Consider the following 11928-nt stretch of genomic DNA (forward strand, 5'->3'; position numbering starts at 1 on the left):
AGAATAGAACACCTACATGTATATTGAATTTATGGCAATCATTTGGAAATTTGAGGATTTAATTGTACACTGAGTTTTCTTTGATTGTTAAGATTTAGATCGGCGGTTGCGCTCTTACAAATTTTATTTGTACAGAGGGCAGACAAATTGAAGCAAAGTGATACCTCATACATATTATTCTTTAATTTCTTAGTTCAGTCGGATCTAAAGGTATTCAATCGTTTTATCACTGTTGTAATTGCCTGGAACCTAGCTTGTTGGATTGTCCCAGATGTTTAGGAGAATGGACTTTTTATGTGTTTCACTACAAATATGTGGACATTCAGAAGTAGAAAAAAAAAAAAAGCTAATGTACTGCGGTATGTGGTGAAGTGTCGGTATAGCAAGAAATTGGGCAAGCAGTATAGGTACATTGTTAATGACTTTTCATCCTCAAATAGAAAACCCTCAATGCCATTCACATTTATTGTGACTATGACATCAATTCACACTTGACTAGAGCTAGCTGGTGTCATGTGTTGATTGCTTATTTCATTAATTATTTGATGTAATGTTCAGAGGAGTTTTACCATAAAACTCCTCTTTAGAATGTGCTGTCCTGCTCTATTTGGTCTGTAATGCGGTCAGCCCCATTCCCCAGACATGATTTCCAAACGTGCAGTGAACAAGAGTCAGATTTATCGACCTGTGCTGTGACCAGATATTCCTACTTGTACAGTTGAACCTCTATTATCCGGCCTCCCTTTATCCGGATCTCTCTATTATCCGGACGCAATCTCGCCATGATTTTTTTATCTTTTTTTAATAATTACGGGAGGAAACACACATGAATTACATATACTTGATACATTTCTTAATAATTGTTTAGGTAAATCATCCCAAGAATTTATAAAAGAAAATGATTTCCGTTTACAAACACGAACCTCTATTTTGGGGTCTGTTACTGAGTGTAACAATGAAAAGGTCGCAGTATACACATTACTACATGTGGTACTACAATGGGCTACATCATGTGTATGTGTATGTACCATAGAGCTCTATTATACGGTAGGTACATGTATAAAGCATTGAGTCTCCCGTATCCGGCCAAATCCCTTATCCGGATAAGCCCCGGTCCCGACTTGTCCGGATACGAGAGGTTCAACTGTACGTAAGCAGTATGCAGGATAACCCAAGACTGAAGGTGGTGCTGCTTGCTGATTGTACAGGATTAATGCACTCTTTCATGGAAAAGGCATACAATAAGCAAGGGTGTTGTGCATGAAAATCATGTTTAGTCATAAAAATTTGTTTCATTTCATATGACATGCTCGATATGCCATTCTGTAGTGGTCAGGCTTCATAATATGCTTCCCGTATAATGATGTAACTCCTTTTTATCTAATTCAAAGTCCTTTTTATGGCTTAGCATGCTGTGATTCAAGTAATTTTTTACACACAGACACACACACACACACACACTCATGCTTTTGTTGTTTTTTCTTTTTTTTTTGAAAATTGAAGTGCTTAAATAGTGTGTAAAAACATTTACTGTAATAAATTCACAGTAATTTGGCTGGTTACTGGTATAAGATTCTAGTCTTCTCCATTTGCCTGTTTGTGTTTTGTTTGTGTCTTGGCAATCTTGACATGCTAAGTATTTGGTGCTGTGATTGGATAAAATGACTGGCTAATGGGAGTGTGTTGAATGAATAATGTACAGTGTACTCTCTGACTTCAGTAATCTCTTCTTTCTTCCTTCTGGGTAAATCCATCATCACAAACCTGACGGTGCACTGGAAGACACGATACTATAAGTCAAATATCCATGTTTGAAGGGGAGTAATGAATTGATACACAAACATCAATATGCATCAAGAATTGCCTACCTGGTACTGTACTATGAATATAAAAGCGGAAGACTGTTCATACCAACTTGTCCTTGGAGTTGGATTAATTCATAAGCTATTCTACATATCTTTTAATTTAAGAAAAAGCTGCCCTCCTAAAAAAAAAAAACCCAAACAAAGAAATGACATGCTAAACAGGATTTTTATGCCTCCGCCACGAAGTGGTGCCGGAGGCATTATGTTTTCGGGTTGTCAGTCCGTCCGTCCGTACGTCTTTACATACGTCCATCTGCATTCGTTTACGCGATAACTTGAGTAATATTGACTGGAATTTTACCAAACTTGGTCCAAGTATAAAGTATGATGGGGCAATTACTTGATTAGATTTTGGGTGAAATCGGCCAAAGGTCAAAGGTCAAAGGTCAAGGTCAAATCATGAAATTGTATTTGTTTGCGCAATAACTCAAGACTGGATGAAGCAGCTTTCACCAAACTTGGTCCAAGGATGATGTATGATGGGGCAATTAGTTGAGTAGATTTAAGTGACATTGGCAAGAGGTCAAAGGTCAAAAGGTCAAGGTCAAATGCTAAAAATGTTGCTATTTCCCCCATATCTATGCAATGCCCGAAGGTATTTTCTTGAAACTTAGTGTAGACATGTACTACTGTGTAAAGATTCTCCAGAGAGAGTTTCATGTCATAAGGTCAAAGGTCAAAAGGTCAAAGGTTAGGTGAAAATGTTACAATTTCACTTTTCTCACAAATGGTTCAATGTATTTTCATGGAACTTGGTACATACGTACGCATGTACTGACTGGCATGGATTATCTAGGGAACTTAGGGGTCATGGGTCAATAGTCAGGGGGTCAAAGGTCAAGGTCAACTCCTCAAAATTTTGCTATTTCCCTCAAATACTAGTATATTATGCAATGCTTGCATTATTAGTTTTAAAACTTAATATATACATGTATTACCTAATGGAGATTCTCTGGGAAATTTCCAGCCAGGTCAAAAGTTAAGGGTCAAAGGCCAGGTTTAAAGGCAAAAAAAAAAAACTATTTTGCACTGTACTTACACTCTTTCTTCATACCTTGAGAATTACTCAATGCATAAACTTATAAAAGGGACGGTCAGAAGTCAAGTAAAAATCCTCAATTCCCCAAATATGTGTACCTGCACTCTTAGACAATTATAGCAAACCCAGTTCAAGGAAAGTGAACATTCAAGATATTTCTGACAAACCTGTCATTTCAATATTTTGCCATTCATGTGAAACTGTCATCACACATTGTGAAGACATTGTACTATACACCTATTGGGAGAATCATGCATTATGGCGGAGGCATCAGTCGCCATAGCGACATTTCTAGTTTCCATCTGTTTTTGAACAGCATATGTAGCATTTTTGTCAATCCCACCACTTATGAAGAAGGAAAAGATCAGTGCAATACTTCTTTCAAGTACATTTAAGATTAGATTAGCTCATTCAATTTAAATACATGGTACCCAATTCATGATGCTTATTAAGGTGTGGATTTGATGTATTACATGTATTACTCACCTCCAAACACAGATTAAAGACATAGAGTAAATGAAATATCCAGAGACCAAGGACACACCACAGACTGATAAAACAAATTGCACACACGTACAAAAGAGGACGCTGTCTCTACCATCAATGATAAGAAAGATGTATTTTCAAGTTGTTAAACCCTAGACACAGGGTACAATTACATAAGACAGGAACATAACATGATATATGCAATGGGTAGATCTTTATACAAGTATTTCGATATAAGACGCATTTAACTTGTTAGTGTTAAATTTCAACGTCATACTTGACAGAGTTGCCTTTCACTTCCAGTCATGTAGAAAACCAATAAATAAAATTGAACACAAGACATCATCTACATAATTTACCCTTGTCTAAAACCTATTGCCATTCATATACTCGTACAAAATATGGTGCATGTTCATTCAAAGACTACAACTGTATTTGGTACATTATTTCGTACACATACAATAAAATCCTTATAAAACTGAGACAACCATATCCAAGAGTATTACTAGCACAATTTCCTAGCTTTTTTAGTCTTTGGTTACCATTTGACATGAAAAATATCAATCTTAAAAAATCAAATAAATTTCACTAGATCACAGTTGTCTTGTAATCCTCCATCTTCCCTGACAATTGTTGTATTTCTCCTTAATTTTGACCAATCAGTTACATTAAAATGAAGCTCACTGATCCAGACATTTGATCTGGAAGATAGACCTTTAATAACCTTCCTATCATTACAATAACTATGCCTATATTTCTTTACTTTCTATGTATCTTTCCAGCTATAGTTCCTTGCCAGCTGTTAATACATGGAAATGAATATCCACCGTCAATAACTGGTGACCTTTGACCCCTATCCTGTCATTCCATCGGATAATGAACTGTTGCTCTCCTAACTACTAAATTAAATCCCTCTCATTCAAAGCTTGGAATGGATGAATTACATTTTATTATTTTTTTTTTTGCCAAACTTCAATAACGTTTGACCTTTAGGGATTTTGCCTCAAATCTATAGTGACCACATTCACCACCTCAAAAGTGTACTTGGACTAAGCACAATGAAAGACTTTAATCAAAATAACCAGGATCTAGGGTAGACTAAAGGAGCAAAAACCCAGAAAATATCACGGCTGTGGTACCCTTTCAAGCAGAGACACATGGAGTTATATTATTAATATTTGAGAAAGTAGAAGGGAAATAAACATCATTGCAAGCTTTGTTCATATGACTGATAGAACTAGAGAAGCACTCTGAGAGCGCAGACCTCCGCCAAGCAGCTCCTTTCTACCACTGAACTTGTTCTTCCATAGGGATTTAAAGTGATTTCCATGCATAGGTATGCATTCTGAAAGTTGCCCAATTTCCCAATATAGAAACCTTTTGTTACGTCATGAACCTCCAGCTGTGCGAAGCACCTTGGTCTAGCAGAAACTAGAGCTTGCACATTAGTGCACGTATGCAAACTTCAAAAATGTGCAGCTTGAACTCCCAAGTTCATTGACCCTACCTGCCAAAATATCGAAAATCCTTCATAAAATCCACAAAAATTACTGGATCACTACCAAAGTTTAATCATCTGTTCCTTGTGTCATTCTCAACCATTCCTGTAAGTTTTATCCAAATACGTTCTCAACTTTTGGAGTCATTTTGCACATGGACAAACAAATGGTAATGAAACATACCCTTCTCCCTTGGCGGAGGTAATAAAAGGGACCATTCCGCTGGGCACAAAAAAATCTTCCTCTCCACTAAGTACTTTAAGACTAGGCCTACTGTTTGTAACTCCTCTGTTGTACATTAGGAGAGACTTCCAATAAGAATAACAGGATTTGACAAGCAACAAAACTTTTTCTTTTCCCTCAGAAATTGTTCATTATCATTCATTCAGTGTTCCTTGTCAGATCAATGTTAAAGCAATGCTGTCAATATGTTAGAAAACATTGTTTATTCACTTTCAATAATGCTGATTTTTGTTAATGTTGCCACTCCACATGACATAGTTATTAAGATAAACATTAAGGACGGTGAAGCCAAAACTCATTTATTAATTATTCATTCATAACTCTCATTGTTATATAAATATATGTATATTCTTTTAATAATTATATTGTTAAACTTGTGTTCAGCTGTTTAAAATAATTTACATCTCATAACAATGTCATTCAAAATAATGAAAAAAAGTTTAAATCCCCTGAATAATTTAGAATGTGCATTAGTGGATAAAGTGGCCTGAATGAATATCTTCACCAGGATTGCAATCTTTTCAGCTGGGTGATACATTATGAAAGCAGTTATGGCAAGAAACTGTGGAAGGTTTTGGAATTCATAGACAGCAATTTCAATTGGGTGGTTATAATTTTGAATAACAGAAACTTGCACAAATTAAACATTTATGTAAATATGAAAAAAAAATGATACTCGTTAATCATCACATAAACTTGTTGATGAGGCAAACAACTGTTCTACAACAACAACAACAAAAAAAAAAATGTCCAAAAAAAGTCTTCTTAATATTCAGAACATAGCCAACAAATCTATTAACATTTCTCTTACGGGTATTCAATTGCCTATGCAATCTTTGTCAGTGCAATAGCATTTTTTTTTCGAAGTATTCATGCAATTTGCATACACAATGAAATGGAAGATATTCACCACTCGTAAAAATGATTAAAATAAGATATTTTGTACTCGTCAACAATATACAAATGCATTGCTTTTTTTCATCTGCACTGTAGCATACACTTGAATGGTTCCAATGAATTGCAATCATATTTAGCACTTTGAAAATTGTTTCATACACTGATACTCCAATCATACACACCTAAACAAGTTTGTACCACGAAAAAAAAAAAATATGCAGAAACACATCACTAAAGCACATGAACCGATACATTGCTTAGATTTGCACGATACAATGTCTACAGTAATCTTATATTACTACATATCATCGCGTTGGTGATTTAAAAACGAAGGACAAATATTGTTGACACTACAGGACTGTCTGTGAATTTATGCATGCAATAAGGACACTTTCTCAGAGACGCTCTTCAACAATTTAAACCACTCCTAAACTAAAACAATTTCTCGTCCCCCACCCTCAAGGTATCTATCCAACCACACTGTGATTCAATATTTCTGTCTCCTTTTATTGTTGCATTACATATAAGATTTCTAGAGTTGTCTGGTTTTTTTAAAGTTGCAAAGTTATGTTCTCATAATAAAAGAAAAGAGGAGTTGTTGTAGTTGTACTTCAAATTTTCCTTCACATCAACAAATTGCAAAAATGAAGAGAGACAACACTATCCTACACTCAGAGACAGCACACGACATGACAGATACAGCTTTAATCACATATCAATCTATTTTATCTCACAGATAAAGCTTTAATCACATATCAAACTATTTTCAAATGCTACACACCACCTCTCAGCCTCGACATAAATTGTTCACCTCATTCCTTAACAGATATGGGGAGATAATGATGAGTCATTGAGTTGCTTCTTTAGCCCTCAAGTCCAGGGCTCGCACCAAGGTTTTAAAAAAAAAAAAAAATGACCCGCTTTTCTTGACATCATCTGCAGATGAAATTTGTCATTATTATCATTTCAGGTATGTATCCATGTTGGACTTCAGTAGGAAGGAAAGACAAATTTTTCATGTTGCATTCCTACACACTGATACAATACACCACAACTAAAATGTGTAACTAGCACAAAAGAGAGTTGGATATATTCAGCCTGGTGAAAAAAAGGTATGTCACTGCTCATATAAATACAAACTATGGCCTGTCTAGCTGAAAGCACATCTTTGGTGGGTGAGGCGGGTGGCACTAACCAAACAGATGGTGGAACTTTTTGAGTGTGATGGAAATTCCTCATGTCTCACTGGATTCAGCCTTGTCCAAACGGATTCCATCATCCAAGACTTTCATAACTCCTCGTGTTGCTGGAGAGAGACAAGAAATTATTGCAAGAAGTCATATGGACACGGGGTCACATTCTTACCTATAGTGTTCTCTATGACTAAAATATGAGCCACTTTATTATTTTGTTATCAGTTCTAACCGCAATAAGTTCTCACTGTACATTGATGAATAAACCAGCGTTGGTAAGTCTACCTGATAACATTCACCTTCACCATCATTATGGCTTATTAAGGACCAGGTTCAATTTGCCCTCTCTTCAAACATGGTTAGATAAATTCTTTTAGGGCCCCTACCTATATCAATCTATCTTTGTAGGGTGACAGTGCAGTCTTCTCAAGGTAACTCTATGGAGGACATTCTGCAAGGTACAGTAGTGTATATACAAGGTATTTCCTTCTCACTGGCTTCCTGCTTCAAATATTGCACTACTACTAGGAATAGAAAATGCAGCTGCTAGGCTTGTGACCCTTACAAAAAGAGCTTACTACATCACTCCAATTCTCCAATCCCTCCATCAGCTCCCCATACATTACCATATCGCTTTTAATGTCCTCCTTATGGTTATCAGATATGTAACAATGTTGCCCCATATTATCTCAAAGACTTGATTTCTCTACACCTCTTTTAGACCCAATCTCTCCATTCTTCCTTTACTCTGCAATTACCATTAAAAAATATGGTCCTCACATTTTACCCATTATGGTAAAAAGGGCATTTTCTGTGGTTGCTTCATTTCTTCGGAACAAAGTCCCCTCTCACATTCAAAATGATCAAATTCTAGACACATGCTCAAAACTCACTAATTCAATCAATCATAACTTTTTTTGTCTTCTCTTTTGCTATACACAAAGTTTGTAATTATATTCTGTATTTCAATTCAACTTTTCTCTTCTGTAGCAATGTGCTTAGAAATGCCCATACGAAGCTCTATGTAATATTTATTTATCACCATTATTATAGTGGAAACTTGATATAGTGAGATCTGATATAACAAAATACCCTATATAACAAACTAATAACTGCAGTCCCAATTAAGTTATTTCCTTTGTTTTGTATTGTTTATTGACTACTGATATAACAAAATATCTGATATATAGAACAAATTGTCTTGGTCCCAAGGATCTCGTTATATATACTGAATTTCCACTGTATATATGAGTGAGGTACCTGAGGATAAAACTAGAGACAAATATTAATCTAAGGCCAATATAAAGTGTGTCCTTACCCTTGAGTCTGGGCAGTCACACTCATTATTCTGAGTTGGATGCTCCACTAGCTCCATGCCTTCATGTACCCTGGGAGTCCCAACTTGTCTGGCAGCATACTCCTGGATTATCAGCCAATAAAAGAGACATGTATAACCCATGGTGACCTCTGCCATAACACATCAGTACCTCCTATCCTCAACAAAGCTGATCAAATATAGACATAAATGCCTTATGTCTCTATATTTGAGTAGGAAAGAAAATTCTTCAGTTACTTTCTGAAAATAAGACCAGTTGGGGTTACAATTCGTCATTCCGAAGGTTTGTTTTAATTTGAAAATGAAATAAAGTTGGTTATTCTCAAGGTTTGATATTCTGAAAGTGAAATAAGGTTCATTTACTTAAAGATTACATAAGTTTATTATTCCAAAGATTTGTTTATCTGAAAGTGAAAAAAAAAAGTTTGTTTTTTCTGAAGGTTCATTAATCTGAAAAAGACAAAAAAAAAAAGTTTGTTATTCTGAAGGTTCGTTAATCTGACAATGAAATAATGTTTGTAATTCTGAAGGGTTGTTAGTGTGCATAGTGTGCAGCTTCTCTTCATTTTCAGATTAACAAACCTTCGGAGTATTGAACCTCATTTCATTTTCAGATTACAAAACTTTATTTCATTTTCTCAATAGGCACTTTCGGAATAACACACCTTCGGAATAATGACACTAATGTTGGGATTAATGAACATCTTTGTATACGAAATTGTGTGTTTCAGAATAACAAACCTTCAAATTAATTATCCTTTAGAATAATGAGCATCACCCCAGGGTGAATAGCTTTAGGACAGTCAGCCCTTACTATTAATGCCATGCAGTTACTGTCAAGACACAGCGATGCAAACCTGGCATGATATTTTCATGCTGCTACTGGAACTTTCTTGGTGAACTGAAGGCATCTCTTCAATGTCTGAGTTTTGTCTAGCTTATCTTACTGGATACAAAACACACACTTACATCAATTTCTTGAAATATCCAAATAGACACATACTAGTCATAGCTTACCAAAAGCACAAGCATTGTTTAAACATAAACACATGAATGTGAAGTCCTCTCAGATAAGAGTCACAAAATGTTGATTAAAGCTATTATCTACAGCACGAGATTTAAATCACAAGTACTGTTAAAGTGGATATTTTCACGCAAGTAATTTTTCGCGCTCTGCCAAGAAAGATCAATTTTGCGTGTTCTTAATTCCGTGGAATCAAGACATATATAGTGGTACACATAACAAGCAAAAAAAAAATGTGTGCTTCTAATTACGCGCTAGTTTCTGGTTGTGCGAAATGTGTGAAAATTTCCACACCGTGAAAATGTCCACTTTTACAGCACGCCCCTGAACCCTGATATCTTTTGCTCTGAAAGCCTCCTAGACCTTCATTGAGAGTGAAAGGTTGGTAATAGAGTCAAAGATTAGTTCATTTTGTCAAGCTGTCTCTTTAAAAGACACAAAGTAAACAACAACAACAAAAAAGTTTCCATCAGGAAGAAACATAGGGCAAACTGTGAGTCTTGGTTTGGAGAGATAGTATAGCATGACCTGTTTTCATTCCTATCTGTCTGCCATTTGGTTTATGTTCTAAACCTGCAAAAATGTGTGCATACAAATCCACCCTTAGTAGTCGAGTAGGCAAGCAGCACCCTCCCACGTGCATACCACCACTTATTAGTGAATATCACCGTCAAACTATTTAAATGCATTTCTACTTATGCCTGCTCCAATGAATAGTTCAAGTATTTTGAATCGTTGATTTTGTGTAAATTTACAAATGCTTTGCTGCATGATTTTGAATGAATTGTTTAACAGGGATGCAAAAAAGTACATAGTAAATGCTTATTTGAAAAAAAAATATATACATATACATATAAAAGTAAACCAATAGATTTATTATAAAAAAAAAAAATAAAATGAATTTTCCTGTAATGATACAGAAAAATAAATTTCAGTTATTAGATTTTGAATTTTAAAAGCAATATTTTGATGGTTGTTGCAATAAATCTGACATGACCAAAATATCATTGCACAGTATGAGCTTAGCAAGTACACAGCCTAAATAAATGGAAGGGGAGGGGTCAGGACTGCATGCGTCAAAGTTGACATATGAAAACACTGCACTTGTTAGATAAATCTCTTTATATTCTCTAAAATTTCTTAAATTCTACGCACTGTTGAGAATATTTGGAATTGGTTACTATTAGAATTTTAAGTGTTTCATAAGAAAATACCTACCTAAGATGAATGCAGAATGTTTCACATCTTCATTGAAAATGAGTGAATATTGAGATTATCTCACCTCCAAGACTTTCAAGTAGTAGCAGTAGATGTGATTGGAAGTCAGGTTTTCTCTCACATATGCTTTTCCTGTCTCAGCTATTGTCCTTGCCTGTAAATCAAAGAGAACATGGCTGTGTCTTAGCAGATGTCATATCAAGTTATATCAGTCAGTAAAGTGTATTCCACAAAACATGCACACTTGGCATTGAAGCTGTCACCTGAAAGCAGCAAATCACACACACGCACACACACACACACACAAAGTCACAGTGACAAGATGTGAATAATAGACCCATCAGTGGTAATCATATTCAAACCACCCAAACCAGTCCATTACTATTTATCAAATGTGGCAAATTTTCTCAAAATGGTGCGACATGATCATATTGAAATGTGAGAAGTGTTTTGATCCACAACATGTTAGGAAATAGAGTTCCTACCTTTAGAATTTAATGTACACTACGGTGAATAGAAAAATAGTAGCCCAACCCATCTCCGCGAGCAAAAAAAAAAAAAAAATGAAAATAAAATAAAAAATCCAGTTTTTTCTTAAAACTAATTTTTTCTTTTCTATGATGTTCACAGAGAACATATCAGAAGTCAAGTTTCCTTGCCAGAATAGCTTGCTCAAAAAGGGAAAAAAAAACCACAACACCAAACAAATGAACACTCCTGTGCCGCTACCATGTTCAAATGGCAAAGAATGCATTGAAATAAAGAGAATTTCAATAATATGAAGTGACTGAAGCGGCAAAGATGTGAGACATCATGGGGAGCATTTCTGAGAGCTTTAGTACGCTGACAATAGTCAGGAGAAGTTGCTGTTGTGATTTTTTTTTTTCATGGTATGCAACATTGACAGTGACCTTGTTTCACCAAGCCAATGACTTTTATGAAAGGCTGAAGGATTAAAAACATTACATTCATCACTACAGTCACTTGGCTTGTTGCCAATTTATGAATATATCAGACCTGGGACTAACCCTGGAGATTTGTGTTAATTTCTCCAGTAATTTAAAGAATGGGCAAAGCACGTGACATTCTTTTAGATGAGTGTTCAACTACTGTTCATGATTTCTCCTA

At 35.4% G+C, this 11928-nt stretch overlaps 1 protein-coding gene across 1 annotated transcript in view; it reads right to left on the bottom strand.

Moving 5' to 3' along the window:
* Window positions 1–5890: 5890 nt before the first annotated feature.
* Window positions 5891–11928, bottom strand: part of LOC140232577 (protein O-glucosyltransferase 2-like) — a 49246-nt gene continuing 43208 nt past the window's right edge. Inside the window, exons 8-10 of the mRNA XM_072312673.1 lie at window positions 10865–10954; window positions 8541–8642; window positions 5891–7335 (exon numbers count right to left, since the gene is read on the bottom strand). Of these exons, the coding sequence (XP_072168774.1) occupies window positions 7318–7335; window positions 8541–8642; window positions 10865–10954 (210 nt within the window). The 3' untranslated portion in view covers window positions 5891–7317. The remainder of the gene's footprint in view (window positions 7336–8540; window positions 8643–10864; window positions 10955–11928) is intronic.

The sequence above is a fragment of the Diadema setosum genome, chromosome 9 (assembly GCF_964275005.1).
Source record: "Diadema setosum chromosome 9, eeDiaSeto1, whole genome shotgun sequence".
Classification (NCBI taxonomy): Eukaryota; Metazoa; Echinodermata; class Echinoidea; order Diadematoida; family Diadematidae; genus Diadema; species Diadema setosum.